At 41.0% G+C, this 21,993-nt stretch overlaps 1 protein-coding gene across 4 annotated transcripts in view; it reads right to left on the reverse strand.

Moving 5' to 3' along the window:
* Window positions 1-21,993, reverse strand: part of TENM2 (teneurin transmembrane protein 2) — a 1,191,402-nt gene that overhangs the window by 888,443 nt on the left and 280,966 nt on the right. For all 4 annotated transcript variants that reach the window (XM_070414454.1, XM_070414453.1, XM_070414452.1 and 1 more), the window contains exon 3: window positions 8,248-8,547. In XM_070414454.1, coding sequence (XP_070270555.1) covers window positions 8,248-8,473 — 226 coding nt within the window. In that variant the 5' untranslated portion in view covers window positions 8,474-8,547. The remainder of the gene's footprint in view (window positions 1-8,247; window positions 8,548-21,993) is intronic.

Below are 21,993 nucleotides of genomic sequence, written 5' to 3' on the forward strand. Positions count from 1 at the left end.
GGGAACCTAAAAAGTTGAGAAAAAATGCAAATTCTTGTAACAACATATTTTTATATTCAGGCTTATGTCACCATTCCAGGAGGATTTGACATAATAATCTATGCACTCTCATTTACGAGTTGTTTGCAAGCATTGACCTCTCCTGGCTCTTTATGGAAATTCAACATCAGAAAGGCAATAATCTTTTTGTAGGAAAAGAAAGCGGTCAATGCACAAAAGTCCCAGAATAATATATCTACCTTCCCCTTTACAGTGTTCTAAGAAGTCAATACTTCCCAAACCATCTCCACTATCCCAGTTCAGGTTTTAAGACTCCTTTGCCTAGGTGAAATACAACTCCTAACTCATCTCACTGACCATCTTATCTCCCTGTAACATATTCCATAAAGCAAAGCCAGCACAATCTCCCTGAAATGCCTGTATGATCCAGTTCCTCCCTCTACCACTCTAGCTTGTCTGTCCCCATTCCACATTCAGCTAACCTGAACTTCTTTTAGATCCTTGGAAGCAGTGTCACCTCTGGACCTTTTGCATACAGGTGTGGGCAAAAGTAGGTTTCAGTTTTTCGTAAGGAAAATAATGCAATAATCTTACCTAATAATAGACAAACATGTAAATTGACCATCCCTCTGCTACGCTCACCAGCCAATCAGGAGAGTATGCAAATTAACACAACAAAGATGGCAGTTAATTTGCATACATAGGCGCGAATCTGCAGGGCAAAGACTAAAGGCTCTGGGCCGGAACAGTGAAGACTGAAGGCTCTGGGACAGAGTGAAGGCTTGGGTCTCGGGTGCTGGAGGAAAACTGATGCCAGCAGCCAGGGGAAGGGAAGGCCTATTGCATGAATCATTTCATGTAACCGGCCTCTAGTTAAATAATAATACAAGAATAAGCTCTGTGTTTCATGTACTCACAACTATAAACCTATTTTGCCATCTCTGTATATTATATGTTTGGCTTGAACACTCTTTCTTGCCTGCTTGATCTCCCAACTTCTCCTCATTCTTCAAGTGCATAAAAGGATGTCACAATTTCTGACATCCTAACTGTGAAATTCTAGGTTGGCTATCTCTCCAAAACTATCCAATGCTTTCCCCTTCCTTGGTGTTTCTCAAACTGTACCTAGTTACATGTCTATCATACCTGTCCTCTTCAGAATTGCCAAGCTTTGTAAGGCTAGAAACCAGGCCTTAATCATTACTAAGTCTCATAATACAGTTTTCCCACAAGTACCCCCCCAAATTTTTTTGAATTAATTTCAGTAAAGAGACAAGTACAGGGAAGTGCTTTAAAAACCTAAGACTATTCATTCTATGAAAAATATATGGAGGAAGTCTGAGAAAGGGAGGCCATTTAAATGGTGAAGAAAAGTTGGCAGCTTCTCATGAAATGTGAACATTGGAAATGAGATAAATTAAGAAGGAATAATGGTTGTGATCTGGTGAACTGCAATATAAAGAATCAAGAAAAAAGAGTGAGTTTTGGAAGACTCTACCTAAAAAGCAAGAGTTTTGATACCATTTCCAAAAGCTGGGAAATAATGGAAACATATTTTGAGGAAAAAAATATTGTTTGCCACTTGGTTATCTAAGAAGAAATACTCCAAGGGCAGTGAGGAAAGTAGAAATGGAGCTTGGAAAGACCATACTTATCTTAGATTTCAGCATCACTGGGGATGTGAGCATCTGTTATCAAATCAATCAGTATCCCTTACCTACTTCCCTTTCTTTCCCACATGTAATCCATTCCATTGGGTTTAGGAGTTGTTCACTCAAAGCTATCTCCAGGCATAGGGTAAGCCTAAGTGCAAGACATAGCCAACTAAAGTCAGAGTGATAGTGACATTGTCATATGTCCATGCCAGCCCTACCTGAATCTTTCTTGGAAATGTTCTGCTCAAGTTTGGGAAAACAAACAAACAAAATAAAACAACAGACAAAAACATCTCTTACCAATGATACGACCAAGGGAAGAGAATATGAGAGTGGGTTTGTCAAAAGAAATCTTCAAATAAACCTTTTTGAAGGGTAAAGCCAAGTAAAGGGAATGAAAAATATGAGATGAAAAGTGTTGCTATTCTACAGTCCTATTTTTGAAATAGCTAGTCTCATTTGGGATATTATTATCTTACTTTCACTTGTAACCGAAACAATTTTGGCAAGTAGAAACAGTGAATGCTGTACTTGTAAGGACAAGATCGTTCTCAAGAAAATGCCATGGAGAAGAACCAGTAGAGGATTAAGGGTGGAACTGGTAAGTTACTACCAGAGAAGAGCAGGAAAAGGATTGAAAGTTAGAGCCAATGTTGAATGCAGAGTTGACTGTACATGAAGGATAATGATTGGGCAAACATAAAGACTATTACCCAATGGCCACAATGACTGAAAAATATAGATGTAATCCTAGAAGGGCAGTGCATACAAAGAAAATCCAGATGAAATTGACTAAGTGACACAGACCTCAAATTATTACACATGAAGTGATAAGAATGAATTAATTTCCATCCAGAGATTATATGGATGGTCTTCTCTTAATTAAACACATTCCTAAGATTTACATTTAATTATCTGCCACAAAATGCACATCTTTTAAAAAATTGTTTGTATCCAATAGCACTATGTTAGAGCATTTTCTCAATCTTTTTTTTTTAACTTGTAAAACTGTCTGACTAGCAATTCTATTACAGTGTGTTGGCATGAGTTGACAGCTGTTAGATGGTATCTTTCATTCCTTTCTAAAAATAGGGAAATAAGGTGTGAGTTACATTCATCTTTGGGAGCAAAAGGTATGGTGCACAGGGAGTCAAACACACTCTATCAACAACTTCAGGAGAAATTCAGGGTTTGAAGATGTCAGAATTTTTCAAGTCACAGGAAACAAATCCAAGAGAAGAAATTTCTGTTGCAAGAAATATTATGAGAGCAGGAGAATAAATGATCACCACTTTTGCTGGCAATAGGATTGAAATGACACTAATTATAATAATAACCACTAGCCTTTAGTCATCACTTATTAAGAGAAAGACAATGTCCATAGAGTGACAAACACATAATTGTTAGAAATTATCCCAATAATTACATTGGTGGGAACTTTTATAGATAGAGAAAAGGAGAACCTAACAGGGGTGGGGAACCTTTTTTCTGCCAAGGGCCATTTGAATATTTATAACATAAAAATTATCAGCTTAAAAATTAGTCTGCTATATTTGGTCAAACATTTAATGCACTCACCCCTAATGCCTTAGCAGGGCCAGAACAAATGATATTGCAGGCCTTATAAGGTTCACCCTGGTAGAACACATGAGTACTAGGATGCTGACACAATTTAACTCTGGTCGGCTTCTAACTATTCTCCCATATGCCTCTCATATGAAGCAACATAGATTTAAGTTAGCCAGCCAGAAGACAACAAGCCTTATTACATTGAAAGACTGTAGAGTCTTTTTTTTTCTAAAGATTTTTAAAAACAAACAACACAACTGAAGACTAAGAGGCGCATGTATTCTCAGTTGAGTTTTGAACAGAACTCCTGCCTAGAGGCAGGAGAATCATTTGAAAGCAATCTTCTCAAGGTACTTTTCAGCCTTCCAAGTATTGACCAAACTCTTGAACTTCACTAAAATCTAAAAGTTGTTCTTTGAAAGTAAATTAAATTAAGAGATTGGCATTTTTCAAAATAAAACCTTTCTAACTGTTGCTTTGGGTGCCTTAAAAATAACAATTTTACAACAATGGTATACACAGAAATGCTCACAGGTTTTTCAAAGTGTGTCAACAATTATATATACATTAATTGAATCAATACAGGTAACACTGTCGCTTACTAGTTGTTCATGGGTTTTAAGCTCATTAACACGGGTTAAATTTATGCTTTGGCAAATTACACAGAGCAAAAAAATTATGCTCAAATTGTTTTAAAGATCACAGGAGTGAGAAATGGTTTCTGAAATACCCAAATCACACCAAACCTAATATGTATATGTGTGTATGTGTTTATGTATTTGTGCATCAAAGGGCTGCTGAAAGTTATTTCAGTGCTAGAACTGATTGAGAGAACTGGTGCAAGCATTGGCTTAAAAATCCAAACTTCCCCCAGTTCTTTCTTTTGCCTTGACCCAAACAGCCTGCCTGAGGTGCAGAGAGAGAATTCAATTTCAGCCCCCTCTCGAGAGACTTGCACTGCTAAGTGGGACAAAGGGCTGGGCTGTTTGAGGAATGAGAAGCCTGGCTGACCTCTCTGGGCTACGGGGTCTTGGCTTGCTCAGACACCAGCCGGTTCTGCTTACCTGAGCAATAACATTTAGAGAGCCACGCCTTTCTTGGTTAGTGTTCCAGGTTGAAAGGTTGTGCAAAAAGGTGATGACAGTAGGGGAGGGCAGAGTATCTGGACAGTAGGAAACTTTTCCTTTTATAGTGGTCAGTTGGGAGGGACTGCAGTTAGAAACACTTTCAGGAGTCTGGGGTGGTGATGGAAATGGAGAAAATGGGTGAGAACAGGACTACAGATCTGTGGGCTGCTGGTATACTCCTCATGATCTGTGCAGTCAGTATTAGTGACTATAGGTCCTTTATTATTAAGGAAGTTTAAAGGGGTGGACCCCTAAAAAGTTTATGAACTGAACTTCATAGACTCTTCCTAGCCTCTGAGGCTTTAATGACTTGTCTTTTGGTTCTCTATTTATGCATGGGGGAGGTGATCAAACACATTGAATCTAACTCTGATGGGAAACCTGTCTCTAACTATTCCTAAGTTAGTGACCTTGGATGATTTAATGAATCTCTCCATGTCTCAGTTTCCTAATCTGTAAAAAAAAAAAAAAAAAAAAAAGGAAGTAATAATATTGCCCATCTCACACCATCATTGTGAACCTTAACTGAGTTAATACAAGCAAAATGCTTAGCCCAGCACCTGACATGTAGGAAGTGCATACTGGTATTAGACCTTATTCTGTTACTGTTACTGTTATTGTAACTGTTGTTCACCATAGCTGCACACTGTGCACTAATCCTAGCAAGGCACAGAATGCCTGGTAGAGTCAAAGGCACACACATATACAAAAGTCAAGGTCAAGTCCAAATTCAGGCTCTTAAGACATGGCAACGTGACTTGTATATCATACCGCTCTACACCTGCACTTCAGAGTCCCAAAGAACAAGCTTATACAACTTGCCTGGGAACTCGGCCGACCTCTATTATTCAAAGTGGCACCTCCTTCACAGGGTGGATTGGGCCTGGGTCTGATCACAAATCAGACCACTGGGCACTTTTGTCAGGGGCATTAACACTCCGACCACTAGGATGCTATTTATTGCAGGATTAGTCATTAACTAATTACTCATTACTCCAATGGCCACAGACGTAAGGTCAGCCATTTCCTCCCCTCACACCAGGAGGATCCAACATGATAGAGGTCAGACAGGTAATTTGCATCGTCTTTCTCTGCTCAAGAGGCCCCCAGAAGAAGAAGGCAGAAGAGGATTCGGTGTTGAAAGCAAGCAAGAAGGTGTCATTTTGACAGGAGCCTCTGTAAGCTTCTCAGGGGAAGACCTGGCCCCTCTCTCCTGCTGGGCCCCGCAGCCTCTCACGTTTGATACCTTGCAGCTGGCCAGCTGGGGAAACTGGACAAGGTCTGACCCTAGCCCTGCATCACTTCACTGGCTGGCAATTTCTTTCCACTCAGAGCATCTGGAGAGTCATCCAACTGTGTTTGCCAAACTTGCGTGGATGTGAGAAGCGTGTTTGTTTTATAATCTGTGTCTTGGGTTTTAGATAAGAATACCACAGGAGATGATCGCGCTATGATCCTCGCTAATGTACCTCTAGGCTAATAAGTACCGAGACGATCCTGCTCTTTGATTTCATGAATAGGGAAATAAAATGGGAAATGCATGACATTTGAAAAAATGATTGTTATTACTGAGTGTAAAATTTATTTTAACCCTCTCTGCAGAGGCTAAGTTTCATGTCGAATGCGTTGCTCGCCAGATTGTACCTCCTGTTCCCCCCTCTCCTTAAATATGTGCTTATTTACTTCCTGCAGAGTTCAATTTCAGAACCCATCAAAGTAGATCCACTCAGACCCTGACTACATTTTCATGCATAAATTCATGGATGTCTTCAGAAGGAATGGCACTTGCATATGCAAATACTTTCCAATGCCTTTTCATTTTTACTTTTGGCCTGCACATTTTTAATTCCTGCAAACATATTACACAAACAAAGATGGGCTCAATAACAACACACCACGGCATGTGTGAATTGTTAATTGCAAAGCGATGAGTCTGATTGGGCCAAGCAACTTCCACTGTTATCAGTGGAGCAAGATTAAACAGGAGGAATAAAGGTATATTGGAAAATAAAATCCCAAGCACATGGCTTCAGTGTGCCTACATATTATTAAGAGGGAAGGTGACAGGCCCGTCCACAATTCAACAATGATCTGGGCCTACAGATCAGCGCACAAGGATGCAGAAGCCAGGAGGCACCCTTAATGAGGCTTAGAAGGAGAGCACACTTTTCAGCACAGAACCACGAGACACAAATTGTATGCGCAACACGGCAAATGAGACCAGAAATACAGCAGAAGACGAAAGGCTTTCAACCAAGGTGAACGTGCATCACCTTCCCAAATATCTGCATCTTGTATTGGTGATGCTCTTGGAAATAACAGGAAGGTGTCACGACTTTTCATACTGGACATTTAAACACTCCCTTCAAGAGTGACGCTGTGCTTCTTTTCTTTTTCCACTTCCCACTACACGCACTTTGGGATTCTGGTGAGAACTTGAAGTAAAACACTTGTTGAAGTCGTTCGGAGATCAAAGGCATTTGATACAGAGCAATTTTCAAGCAACACCCCCCCTCCCCCGTTTGAAATGTGTTTCATTTACATGAAGATAACTCGGAAAATAAGAGGGAAGATTAAATGAAAATTGTATCTTGCAAGGGTCTATAAGTGCAATGGAAACACAATTTTAACTGTTTCTTGGCTGATTTGGGGGAATAGTTTATTAAAGCTGGAGCTAGGATGAACTGGAAGCATATGGAAATATGTTTTTTAGAAAAGCTGCTGGGTTATAGATTTTATATATGTAATATATATATATATATATATATATATATATATATATATATATAGTCTTCTAAGAAATAAAGAAAAGATAAGAAAAGTAATTTAAGGAAGTTAAGCAACTAGAAATGGAATTCAAGCTGCTGTAGACTGAATGCTTGTGACCCTCCCTCCAAATTCTTATATTAAAACCTAATCCCTTTGGTATTTGGAAGCAGGGCCTTTGGGAGGTGATTAGGTCATGAGGGTGAGTGCTCATGCATGGGTATCGGTGCCCTCATAAAAGAGGCCCAGAGAGCTGCCTGATCCTTCTCAGCTATGTGAGGACACAGGAAAAGATAGCTCTTCCTGATCCAGAAAGAGAGCCCTCCTCAGACACCAAATCTGTCTGTCCCTTCGTGCTTTGTTTGTAAGCCACCGGCTGTGGCATTTTGTTACAGCAGCTGAAAAGGGCTGGGAAACAAGCTAAGGTAGCCTGAGGAAGGAAATTAGTTGCAACATGTACTGTAACAAGAAATAAAGACTCAGTAATGTAATAACCAGGCAGACGGGGCCTCGACCCCTGGCACTGGCAGGCGGACCCTTCCCAGTGCATCCCCTGCATTTCTGTGCATTCACTTGTAGCTTTGCTAAGCCGTGGGTGCAAACTGCACACACAGCAAGGCTGGAAGGCAACACACAAGACTTCGGGCTGGTGAATCAACTTGGCTATACTGCTTACGCCCACACTTCCATACACTGACAGCAACCCTGAGGGGTGATAACCAATTCCTTATGGATATCGAACATGAAGAGAATGTCAACTGTTAGTACTTGGGAGACAAATGTTTTCTTCCCCCAAGAAATCAAAATACTAGAATTCAAGAGAAATATACCCTAGATGGAGCTGAGGGTCTGCTGTTATGTTACATCGGTCAAACCCTACCATGGCATGTGCTCAAAAGCAACCACCAAATTGTCAAAGAATTTAGTATCCAGGACCACAGAAGCAATTCTGTGAAACCCACAGACGCTTGATACAGTGGATGTAAAGGACCGCTCTTGCCTAAGCTCTAAGGGACCACTCAGCGGCGCCAGGCTCTGCCCCAGTTGTCACGGGCCTTAGCCATCAATGACACACAACACGGCAAGTCAGGAACACAGGACAGTGAGTCAGCGGGCGCCGCTCCACATACCTTGTCTTGGGAACTCATCCGACTCCCGGTGAACGAGGTCTGTGACTCGGTTCCCGTAGTGCATCCTGCTGTCGTGGTCATAGGCCTTCAGGGTCTCGCTGGAGCTGTAGGACTTCTGCGTGGGCACGCGGCAGTCCTCGCTGTCCAGCGAGGAGCTGGTGTAGCGGCACTCCTTGCCACACCGCCCGCGGGTCAGAGAGCGGTGTCGCCGGTCCTTAACGTCCATTATTGCAGATCAGGCAGAGCGCTGATGATTTCAGGAAAGTCAGGCTTGAGTGTTGGCACGGGTCACGTGGCCACCTAAGCACACCAAAGGAAACAAACAACACCGTGATTATAAGAAAATGCTGCCTTCCATTCTGACTCACGTTCTGACTCAGATAACAACATTAAAAGGCAAATTTGGTCAGTGCCGCATAATCTCCTGCAAATGCTTAGTGTATACTTAAACCATCGGCCTAAATAGAAGAACTTGATACAGTAAATTAATTTTCTTGCTGTTTAATTTAATAGATTTGGGGGGGGGGGCGTAATAGCAAAAATAAGTCATCTTTTGATTTTCTCTATGTGCACTGATAATATGATATGTCTGTCATTTGCATGCAAGATCTTACTATGAAGCAGTTGAAAGTAAGACTGATTTTATCATTAATTATATTCTTTTTGCTATAGAAGAGTTGGGGGAAACAAAAATTAAAAAAAGTATATGAGGCATAAATATACGCTCTCGATGCTTTGCAATGATACCAAATCAACTTGACTGATCTAAGCTTGCCTGGCTGGGACTGGAGAATGATAGTGTAAGGCATTCTTGACATGCAATCTTCCTCCAATTCCTTTAATAAGCCTTCAGTGTAGTCCTAGTCAGTTTTCTCTCCTTTGCAAATCTTTGTGTTGGACACACCTGGTCACTTCTTCTTCCTGGTTATCGACCAACTGGAGAGCTTGCTGACAAAAGTTCTAACTGACCCAACAACTTCATCCCCAACCTGAACCCACCACCCATCGTGTTCATTGCTGGGATATCCATTGCAGGAAAGAAACGAGGGGAGGAGCACTGTATAAAACAGGAAAGTGATAGAAAGGAGGCTCTCTAACATATAAACTGGCAGCTAGGGAGCTCCACAGTCTGTCACTTGACACCCTGGGTGTGTATGCCCAACATCACTCGGCAAACACTAGCCTTCTGCTTAGCAAATACAACAGGAACGCTGAGATGCGTTCCAAACCGCAGGTTCTTATTGATTTCGTGGGCCATGAAAATAGTATGGACTACAGGGCCAGGGACTGGACAGAATGGACAAATAAGGATTTGAATTAAAATGGACAGTGCAGCCAGGGTACTGATTTTTCTCTAGGCTACTGTGGCTCTCTGATTCCTCGATGTGTCAGGAACTACTTGGGGAGCAGATCTGTGGTTCTGAGCCTCTCTGCTCTTCTGTGCTTATTCAACACCCTGTAGTGGGATGTCTTTGCATACCGACGGACCAGCCTGTATACACACAAAGCGGACGGCATCTCTCCCAAGGTAGCAGGCACCTAGTCCCTCCCTGTCTTTTCACACCAAGAGGGCCTTCTGCATCCCGAGGAACTCAATTCATTTATACTGCTTGTACATTTTATCACATACTTCCTGTTATCATGGACAAGTCTGTTTGGTGATGCAAACAACACCAAGCACACCCATGCGGCTGCCACAGCCCCTTATATAAAAACAGCTCATAGTTTTTCCTGACTCAGGACATTGAGAAGCAGCTTGGAGAGTTCCAGTCAAGATCCCAGGACCTGCTTTGAGGACACACATAGTAACTGTGGGCATGGAATTCTTTTCTGTGCCGAGTTAATTCAAATGTCTTAACACTAATGCAATCTCTGAATGTTAAAATCATCTCCTGTGATTTCCAACAAGTGATGTCAATATTTTAGAATCCGTAATACAGGCTGGTTAAGAGCTGGGCCATTGAAGCCTGGACTGGATGCCAATGTTACCATGGCCGCTGACCAGCCGAGGCCCTTGTAAAAGAAATCATTCCTGGCCTTTCAAACTCAGTTTCCCAGTCAGTGAAAATGAAAAATAATAGTATTCACCTCATAGCGTTTTAGTAAAAATTGAAACAGATCCTACGGTAAAGCTCCCAATAGGCTAGCACACTGTAGGGACCTATGGGAAGAAGGTGTTTTTTTTTCCTTCTCTGAAAGATTAACATTTTGTTTTTTTCTCTTAGCTAAGCAGTTCACAGACTGGCATTAGAGGATGGAGATGATAATATAAATTCCTGAATCTCAAAGTTCTAATTATAAAACTTGATACTTGAACTACAAGCCAGAAAAGGAGGGTGTTCAGCACCTATGGAAGGTTATATGACTGCACCAACACCAAGAGCCACACGTAGTTTTGGGGGAAATTGGGTGTGTTGAGTGGGTTTTATAATATTCCTCTCTCCTGTTCACTGTAAGTTTTTATTCCTTAATGTTTTCAGTGTTCCTGACTCAGAAAGTCCCATCTCCTCTAATTTGCATCCTGCTTGGGAAAGCGGGCTGACTCTCTATTACGTGTGGGTATGTGATTTTATTTTTTGAAATCATGCTCTGATTTACAGGCTTATTTAAAAAGCCTGAAGGCTTATTACTAGTTATAAAGTACAAGAACTTTTCTGTTTGGACATTTTGATGTCTAATTTGGTTGCTCAGTGATCTTTTCCTGCTAAATTCCTCTTTCTTGGCTATGCCCTTGATAGTTAAGTTTGTCAGCAATGTCACATCCAGACAAATTATAGCAATTTTTTTTATATAATGAGATAAACATGACAAATCTTAGTCACTAAAAGCTAAATTTCTAGGAAACTGAGTAGAATATACAGGCTGCTAGCCTATAGACATTTTGCATTTAGCCTGTCTGTTGTTTAATTTTTTTCAATGTTTAAAAAAAAAAGATGGACCAGGAAATATTATATTAAAATCTGGATGTGGATCTATAGCTTATCATTAAAAATTAGGCTGTTTAAAAAGTTCTGCTCCCAGAAAGATGGAATAAACTTACTTTTACTCATTCCTCCCAATACGTTCAGCTAAAAACCCTGGGCATTGCTGAAGAATAAATGATTAAAACAAACATAAGAAGAGCCGTCTTAAAAGTGGAAAGAAGAGGCAGATACATAGGGCCCTCAGGACCTAAGGAACAATACTGTGGTGAGTTCCTGGGATTTCTTGCCTTGTACCAGTATATCCCAGATTTGTAGCTAAAGACACTGGCAACCCAGGAACATCAATAGACACAGAGGACAAAAGCTGCCTCACTCTAGTCAAAAGGCTACAAAAGGGGCAGCCTAACAAGAGAGAAACATTGAGATAGTAGCCACCTCACTCTAGCCAAACAACATGGGGAAAACTGTAGCCCCATTCCCATCTTCGCCAGTAAAAGCCAGGTGGGGACCTACATTTCCATGCTGCTGAGGAAGGAGGAAGGCACTCCCAGTACCATCAAGGTAATTTCAGAGAAGGGAGCCAGGACTTTCATCCCTCCCAGGAAGGAATGAGGCCATCTTCTTCCTCCATGGGGAGCCTGGGCTTGCACACCACTGGGTAGTAACAAGGTACCTCTCTCCTTCTCTGTAGGGGTGGTGTAGGAGGAGACCTAGTGGAGAGTCAAGACTTCCACTCTCTCCCAGTGGTAATGAGTCCTTTGGCTCCTTGTTAGTGGTTACTGTGCCAGTAGATGCCATGTGGGGAGGAATAATAAGGTACTCCTATCTCTTCACCGAGGGAGGCATCAGTGCAGGCCTAGTAAGGAGCCAGCACTCCCACATCCACTTCTCCCAGCTCCTTACAAACAGCACCCTGCGCTTGGGTGCTGACAAAGACTGAGTGGGGAACCTGGACTTCTTTCCCAACCTAGCAATAATGAGATGGGTATCTCTTCTCCGACAGAGCAGCATCAGAAGAAATCAGCTGGAATAGGAGAATTAAATGAGATCCAGAATCTCATAATATCCAAGTGTCTACTTTTCAATTAAAAAATAATCACCTGGCATACCAACAATTAGGAAGATCTCAAACTGAATAAAAAGATACAATTAATAGATGCCAGCACTGAGATGATAAAGATTCTAGAATTATTTGAAATAGGTTTAAAAGCTGCTATAAAAATGTTTCAATGAGCAATTATGAGTGAAAATGAAAAAATAGAAAATCTTATTTAAAAAAATACACAGAAAGTTTCAGCAAATGAATGAAAGATATAAAGAAAACTCCAATGGTAATTTTAGCACCAAAAATCAAAGTAACCAAAAAAATAAAATAATAATAAAACACCCTCAAAACAAGAGAACAAAAAATCCTCAATAGATGGGCTCAAAAGGAGAATGAGGGACAGAAGACAGAATGAGGGAATTTTAAAAAAATGAAGAATGGATATTACCCAATGTATGCAACACATTAAGAAACAGACTTAAAGAGAAAAAGATGAACAGAGCTTTGGGGCCCTTAGAATGTTAAGAAACGACCTAATGTTTATATTGTTAGAGTCCCAGAAGGAAAGTAGAAAGTGAAAGGGGCTGAGAAAGTGCTAAAAGCCCAGCTAAATATATCCAAATTTTCAAAAGACATAAAGCAACACTCAAGAAGCTGAATAAATCACAAACAAGATAAATCCAAATGCATCCATATCAAGATATATCATAATCAAAACTCTGAAAACTTAAAGGAAATCTTGAAAGCACTGAGAGAATTGACAGTTTATCTACAGGGAAAGGCAATATATTATAAGAGTAGATATCTCATTAGAAACCATGGAAACATGGAAACTATAAAGAAGTGACAAAATACTTTTCAATTGTTGAAAGGAAAGATCTTTCAACCCAGAATCCTATATTCAGTAAAAAATCCTTCTAGAATGCAGAAGAAAACAAGAAATTCTCAGATGAAGGGAGAATAGTTCAAATACTACTCATCTAAAAGAATGGTTAAAAAATTAGTTATCTAAACCAGAAAGGAAAAAATGAAGGGAAAATTGTTGGGACATCATGCAGGGGGAAAAAAACCATGGCAAGCAAAAATATAAATAAATGCAATGGACTTTCTCCTTTTACATTTTCCAAATTATTTTTGATGGTTGAAGTAAAAATTATAACACTGTCTGATGAGGTTTTAAATTTATGTAGAGGGTATATTTAGGAAATTGTATTGCAAATGGATAAAGATAAAGAGACATAAAGGAGAAAGTTTCCACACTTCATTTGAACTGGTAAAAGGATGAAACCAGTGAATGGTGATAAAATATGTATGTATAATGTAACAAAAACATTCAATAAGTAAGAGGAAAATAAAAAGATGAAAAAAGAAAGAACAAGAGAACAAAAAAGTAAAATGTCAAACTTAAGCCATAAAATAGCAATAATTACATTAAATATGAATAGTCTAAATACACAAATTAAAAAGCAGAGTGGGTTAAAAATACAACCCAGGGTTATTCTGTCAATAAGAAAGTCACTTTAAATTTAACAATGTAGGCATGTTGAGAGTAAAACTGATGAAAGGGTATTTAATGCAAACATTAATTTAAAAAAAACAGGAACAATTATATTAACACTAGAGGCCTGGTGCATGAATTCATGCATGGGTGGGGTCCCTTGGCCTGGCCAGCAATCGGGGCTGATCGGGGCCATCTCGCCCAGTCCTGATTGGTGCCGAGTGGGGATGATCAGAACCAGCCAGCTGGGGGGAGGGGCCATGGGAGGTTGGCTGGACAGGGAGAGGGACCATGGGAGGTTGCCCAGCCACAGGAAGTTGGCTGTGGGAGCACACTGACCACCGGGGGCAGCTCCTGTGCTGAGCATCTGCCCCCTGGTGGTCAGTGCACATCATAGTGACCAGCTGACGGGTTGTTCGGTCAACTGGTCATAACGGTCACTTAGGCTTTTATATATATATATATATAGATAGATTAGATAAAGTGGACTTCATAGGGAAAGAAAATTACCAGAAACAGAGAGGGCATTACATGATAATGAAAGGACCCATCCACCAAGAAGAAATAGAAATTCTAAATATGTGTGCACCAAAAAATAGGAGCTACAACATATGTGAAGCAAAAAATAATAGATTGAAATGAAAAATAAATAAATCCACAATTATATTTGGAGGTTTCAACATCAGAGACCCCAAAATTAATAAACAACTAGACAGAAAATCAAGAAGGATATAGAAGACCTCCTCAAAACCATCAGCCAACAAGGTCTACTCAACATTTATAGACTATTCCTCCAAACCACAGCAGGGTATGTAGCCGTCGTAAGTGGCCAGGGAGCACATATCAAGACAGGTCATAGTCTGGAACATAAAACAAACATCAGAATTCTTAAAGCAATTGAAATCATACAGAGTATGTTCTCTTACCACAATGGGATCAAACTCAAATTACTAGCAAAAAGAGAAGAAAATCTCAACTACTAGAAACCTAAACAAAAATTTTCTAAATAATTCATGGGTAAAAGAAGTAGGTCTAAGCAAAATCAAAACATAAAGTGAAGAAAAATGAAAATATAACATAAAAAATGTGTGAGAAACTGCTCTGCAAAAATCCTGTTAAGAGGATAAAAAGATAGGCTGAGAGAACCTATTTGTAAACAGTATATCAGATAAAGGACAAATATTGAGAATACATATATTTTTGAAACTGTAAAGAAAACCCAAACAATGCAATTTAAAAATAGACAAGACATGAAGTGACATGTCACCAAATTGTACACACAAATGGCAAATAACACATAAGAAGATGCACAAAATTATTAGCCATGAGAAATGAAAATTAAAACCACAATGAGATATTAGTATGGACTTGTGAGATGGCTAAAACAATGATGATGATAATTAATGATAATAATAATAATAATAATAATAATAAACTAAGTACTAGCATGGAGGTGAAAAAAAAATGAAGATTACTCATGCATTGCTGCCCCAGATGTGAAATGGCACAGCCACTTTGGAAAACAGTTTAGCAGTTAAAAAAACAACACCACCAAAAACTAAATGTACAACTGCCTTATAATTCAGTAATTGCCCTCCTGGGCATTTATCCCAAAGAAATAAAAACAAAAATATGTTCACAAATGTTTGTAGCAGAATGTTTTTTTTCAATAGAGCCAAACTAGAAACAACACAGATATCCTTCAATGGGTGACTGGTTAAACAATACTCCGGTACACCCATGACATGAAATATTGCTCTGCAATAAAAAGGAATGAAATATTGATAGACATAAAAATCAGGATGACTATCTAGAGAATACTGCTCAGTGAGAAAGCCAATCCTGAAGGTTACTAGCTATACGCTCCTTTCATATGACATTCTTGAAATGAGAAAAGTATAGAGATGACAACAGGTTCATGGTTGCCAGGGTATGAGGGTGTAGCAAAGGTTCTCAACCTGTGGGTCACGACCCCTGAAAATACATCCTGCATATAAGATATTTACCTTACAATTCATAACAGTAGCAATGTTACAGTTATGAAGTAGCAACGAAATTAATTTTATGGTTGGGGGACACCACAACATGAGGAACTGTATTAAAGGGTCGCGGCATTAGGAAGGTTGAGAACCACTGGAAGGGAAGTGAGTATGGCTCTAAATGGACAACAGCAGAAATCCTGGGGTGATGATTTCCTGTGTCTTGGCTGCATCAGTGGCAAATCTTGGATGTGATATTGTACTAGTTTGCAAGATGTTGTCATTTGTAGAAGTTGACTGGACTGCAGGGCACATGCCTTTTCCAGGAGGTCACTTGCAATTTTGAGCTCGGCATGTACTCTCCTATAATTATTATTATTATTATTACTATTATTATTACTATTATTATTACTTTACTACTCCTTTTGATTTTATAGCCAGTCAGCGTCACTTATTTCAACCCCCTGGTTGGCCAATATAGGTCATTACATTTGTGACTTTGGGTATAAAGGGAAAAAATATGCTGCATCCCCTGGTAAAGATTATAAAAGGCCAGTTACAACAGAAGAAGCAGCACTTGCCAACCTATTTTTCTTAAGACAATTCTACAATCATAATATGTTGGTTTTTATCCTAATATGGTTAAATATTCATCCTTTATCTAATAAAATGCATGTATTATCTACGATGGACAAAGCACTCTGCATAGTCGTCCTTGAATGTGAAGGTCAACAATTCATGTGGGGAAATGCTAGTTTAGAGGCTGCATTTACAAAGTAATTAAAATTGCCTTGAAGCAGTGGGAAAGATGGTAACCAAAATTATAAACCTTTTCCCCAAGCCTCTGCCTTTTCCAGCACTGACAAATGGCAATTGCTGGACGGCGGGGCCTCTGTCAGCTCTTCCCTGCTCGGCTGAGGCTTGATTCTGTCACTCTCCACATTTCCTCTCCTGAAGAGGGTTCACACTGCTTTTTTCATCAGTTGCCTGAGTTGGTTCCATCACTTTAGCAGAACAGACTACAGAGATCTTGCCTGCAAGCCTTTGTCTAATTAACTAATCCTATGAGCTGTAACACTGTTCACTATTAACTTTTCAGCTTATCCTACTACTTAAGGGGGTTGACTTGTTAATCACTGACAACCCATTTGAGATGTGTTTGTATGTGATTGTGTATGTGAGTGGACCTGTTTGGGTATGTAAATATGGGAATGATGCCTGGGTAAATTTTGGGCACATCCAAATGGAGAGCTGTTACTATTACCATTATACTGAGGCCAATTAGTGTCAAAGCTTGCCTCACCCTCATCAATGATCTCTGACCCTCCGGGCATCATTTCATTGTGCTTGAATCCTATATAATAAAAGGGTAATATGCAAATTGACCCTAACACAGAATGACCGGGATCGATTGGTTGCTATAATGCACACTGACCACCAAGGGGCAGATGCTTGACACAGGAGCTGCTCCATGGTGGTCAGTGGGCTCCCACAGTGGGAGCTCCGTTCAATCACAAGCCGGGCTGATGGTTGCCAGTGCAGTGGCAGTGTCGGGAGCCTCTCCTGCCTCCTCAGTAGCGCTAAGGATGTCCGACTGACAGCCTAGAGGAACAGGCCTAAGCTGCAGTTGGACATCCCCCTAGGGCAGCCGTGGGCAAACTACGGCCCGCGGGCCAGATCCGGCCTGTTTGAAATGAATAAAACTAAAAAAAAAAAAAAAAAAAAGACCATACCCTTTTATGTAATGATATTTACTTTGAATTTATATTAGTTCACACAAACACTCCATCCATGCTTTTGTTCCGGCCCTCTGGTCCAGTTTAAGAACCCATTGTGGCCCTCGAGTCAAAAAGTTTGCCCACCCCTGCCCTAGGGGCTCCCAGGCTGTCAGAGGGATGTCTGACTGCCAGCTTAAGCCCGCTCCTAAGGGAGCGGGCCTAAGCTGCCAGGTGGACATCCCTTAAGATTGTCCTGAACTGTGAGAGGGTGCAGGCCAGGCTGAGAGACCCCCCCCACCCCGAGTGTGCACTGGTTCTCAAATATATATTCTTATAAACTGGCTATAGATCTTTGGGAGGTTTATTGGTAGAAAAGCCAGCCATTTCCAGATACCCAGATGGATTGGGACTCTGTCAATTCCGAGAATAGGTCAATGTGACCACCTCACGACCCCAATTCAAGTGAAGGGAAATCACTGAAGAAGTTTGTCCAGAAGGGAGTGGAAAAAGAATCAGTACATGTGAATCAGTTTTTTGTTTCTGAATTTAAGCTTATGTCACAGATATTTCAGAAATCTGATAAAAAGTTTCATTATATGAGCATGTTTATAGTGAAATAGTTAAAAAGATTAATCAGAAAGCTCCTGTGGAATACCTTTCTTCCTTCTGATGGCATGTGAACTGGATTGTCTACTTGTTTCTTAGATATTGTAGGTGCCATGTTTAAAAAGATGTGATGGATAAGGCCTGAGCCCTTTATCCTTGACTCCTTTGCTAATTCTGCTCTTACCAAAAGCAGAAATGCTAAGTCAACTGAAAAACAGTGCCTTCACAGATTCTTTCCTGTGTATTAGAAGCCTTCTATAAAAGTGGTTTATTTCAAAATATTTCAACACCAAATAAAATGTAATAACAGAACCCCACTCATAACAGAGAGAGGAGCTGAGAAAGGGGAAGAGGGGTTGGGGTCTCACTCACTTGGCCTTCCCAGACCCTCAAGTCAGGCTCAGATGGACTTAGCATGAAAAGCAAAGTGTGTACCCAGAGATTTTAGTTTCTCCTCTTAGAAACATCCAAAAGCAAATCTGAACATGGATCTACTCCAAATATCTAGAGACAGAATATCCCTGTGGCCTCCTGGTGGACCAAGGAAGATCTGTTTTAAAATCTACAAAAGTGGAAGAGAGTGCCCCCATAATTTAATGCACTAGTAAATAAGAGGTCAAAGGCGATTTGTTTTCTGTTCCCCTGTGCAGTTATACTGTTATGTCTGGGGATAAAAAGCCAACTCTGGTTAATGGTCAGAGCCAAAAAGGATAAGTAAATTCACAATTGTATTTTGCTCTCTGGCATCAGAGCCTTTTAGAATCTGTTGGGGGTCCCTGGAGCCATCTGCACAGGAAATGATAACAGTGGAATCGGGATCTGCTGTCTCTGAATTCCATGAATCGGGAAATGTGAGGACATGTCTATGTGCTCGCAGTCTCAGTGAACAAGAGCCATGATGGGACATAACACACCCTACATGTCTAGAGATTTGCCATCGTAGTGCAAGCGTGTGTGCTTGTGGATACTCTTATTCCTGATTAGCAATGAAAAGTCAAAAGTCTATGTTGGGCCACAACTGGTTTGGTTCATTGGATGAAACATTGGCTGTCAGACTAAAGTGTCCTGGGTTTGATTCTGGTCAAGGGCATATGCCTAGGTTGCAGCCCTGGATGGGAGGCTTGCAGGAGGCAACCAATCGATATGTCTCTCTCACATGTTTCTCCCTCTGTGTCTCTACCCCTCCCTTCCACTCTCTCTAAAACCCCATGGGAAAATATCCTTGGGTGAGGATTAACAACAACAAAGTCTCTGTCAGATTTAGTCTAATTCCATGCCTTTTGCCCCTTTTCCAGTCTAAACTGTTTAACATTCAAGAACTTACAATGGCTACACCTGCTGCTAAAATTTCAGTGCAACATGTGGAAATTCACTGGAGCCTTTGCCTCCTCAGCTCCACCTTCCCTACATGCCCCCCTCTGCTCACCTCCCACTTTTCCCTGTGCCTCCTGAGAGCAGCAGATGGCTGTACCTTAGGCACTGGCTAAGTTACTGTAACCAGAAAGATAGCCCCTCCCCTCTCCTCTTCCCACTATACAGAGCTCAGAGAGACAGCAGAGCAGACATGAGCCTGCAGCCACAAAATCCAATGAAGGAGAGCCCTTCTCCCTACCCTGTCCAGTGGGGCCTCCTTGTACATGACACAGAAGGCCTAGCAGATCATCAGAGAGAGTATAGGGGCCACAGGCTTCTAGGCAACACATCAAAGTCAGAATCACTGTCAAGTCAAGCTCCCATGTATGAATGCCTACAACACAGCAGGCCTTGAGTTGGGCTCCTTGGGTAAGTGTCCACTAATTGCACAACCCTGCAACACAGGTCTCCGTGTTTTAGAGATGGGAACATGAAAATTCTGGCAGGCTAAGTGACTTGCTAACACCACACACTTGGTAAGTATTCATGTCAAGATTGGGACTGAGAGATATCTGACTCTGAGGCCTCCCTTCATTACAAAAATAGTAAGTCAGGAAAAAGGGTGGTATCAGACATTGTATCATGTCCCTTTGGGTCATTGAATTTATAAATGAGATCCCAGTCCCTCAGTCCAAGGCAGTTTCCTCATGAAAGTCACTAACTACATCACACTCCTGATATATTCCATAAAGGAAAACTTCCAATCCATTGACCAGTATAGGTGAGTGCCTCTTCTACACTGTGGGCAATGGAAACAAAGGAGAGTGAGTGACATTAAACACCTCATGAAGAGTTGAGAGGGACAGGCCTCTGTCTCCACATCTGAAAAATGAGAATAAGATGCCTATTTTGAAGGGTTAATGTAAGAATGTTAAAATGAGGTATGTGTATCTCCTAATAGTACTAGATTATCCTCAAACTGTGTCAGGCTTCATCCCCACCACCATCCACCTCATCACTACTATCAACCATGAATAGCATCTAGCCATCAAAAATTGCTGTAGTCGTTATTACATGATCCCCAAAGTACAAGTACTGCTACTCCAAATAATATCTGCTGGGGGGAGGGGGTGGGCAGCATGTCTGAACAATAGAGGGTTGGTATTGAAGCACTTTGTGAGGATGAACACACAGATACTAATATCCCCATTTAGTATCCCATCTTTGCCTCAAAAAACAGTTTCACTAAAACCAAAAATCTGAAACGAAGATGCTCTAACATCACCCATCCTCTTACAAAGAAGATGCATTTTTCTCTGTATCGTAAACAGGAAAAAATAAGTGCATCATAGAAATAACACCTGCAATCAGGAGAAAGTGCCCTGAAAAGGTTTGGTTGTTCATAATTAATTCCCTATCTTTCCAGAAAGGTGGGTGCTGGTGACTGGAAATTCTGTTGTTTGCAGGTACTAAATGCTGGATTTGGAAATGTTGGATTTGAGGAACTGGGATGAGTCTAAATTACTCTGCACAATAAAGGTTTGATTCTGGTCATGTAGAAAGGTCTTGTGAGAGGAGGCAAGTGCAGGGGGTGGAACCAGAGAAATTTAGACATGTGTGCGTGGAGTATGCAAAACTGGTGCATTCAGAGAGGGACAAAGAGAATGAATGCTATCTGGGCGATGCCAACTTTGTGCTCCGTGCCCTCACCTAAAAAGATTTCCAGTGCAATCTACATTCTTCATTTTAGTTATGAGTTTTCTTGCATGTGTATGTGGAGATAGACTCAATGTTTTCTATCTATTATTTTACTACTAGAGGACCGGTGCACAAAATTTGTGCACTTGAGGGTGGGGGTGTTCCTCAGCCCAGCCTGTGCCTTCTTGCAGTCTGGGAGCCCTTAGAGGATGTCTGACTGACTGCTTAGGCCAGCTCCTGGCGGAGAGCAGGCCTATGCCAGCAGTCGGACATCCTTAACGCTGCCACAGAGGCGGGAGAGGCTCCTGCCACTTCTGCTATGCTCACCAGCCATGAGCCCAGCTTCTGGCTGAGCAGCGCTCCCCCTGTGGGAGTGTACTGACCACCAGGAGGCAACTCCTGCATTAAGCGTCTGCACCCTGGTGGTCATTGCATGTCATAGCAAGCGGTTGAGTGGCCTTAGCATGTCATTAGCATATTACATTTTATTTGGTTGAATGGCCTACCAGAAGACCAGACACTTAGCATATTGGGCTTTTATTATATAGGATTATTAGTAAGCAAATAATGCTCATTTAAGATTTACTTCAGTGATGACATGGTGCAAGGACTGATGTGATGCAAAATCCAGAAAGGGATGATGAAAAGGAGAACATTTGCTCTGTATCTGAGATGCTCCTTGAAGGCAGGGACCTTGTCTCCTGCCAGCAATCTATTTCTAGGAGTTGGCAGAGAACCTGCCTTAAAGAGAACCCAATAAAGCTTTGTTAAACAGGTGGTGTGGCTCAGTGGTTGAGCTTCAATCTATGAACCAAGAGGTCACCAGTTTGATTCCCAATCAGAGCACATGCCCAGGTTGCAGGATCAATAATCCCCAATAGGGGGTATGCAGGAGGCAGCTGATCAATGATTATGATTTTCTCTC

The sequence above is a fragment of the Myotis yumanensis genome, unplaced genomic scaffold, assembly GCF_028538775.1.
Source record: "Myotis yumanensis isolate MYYU_CA2020_CCGP unplaced genomic scaffold, mMyoYum1.0.hap1 SCAF_5, whole genome shotgun sequence".
NCBI lineage: Eukaryota > Metazoa > Chordata > Mammalia > Chiroptera > Vespertilionidae > Myotis > Myotis yumanensis.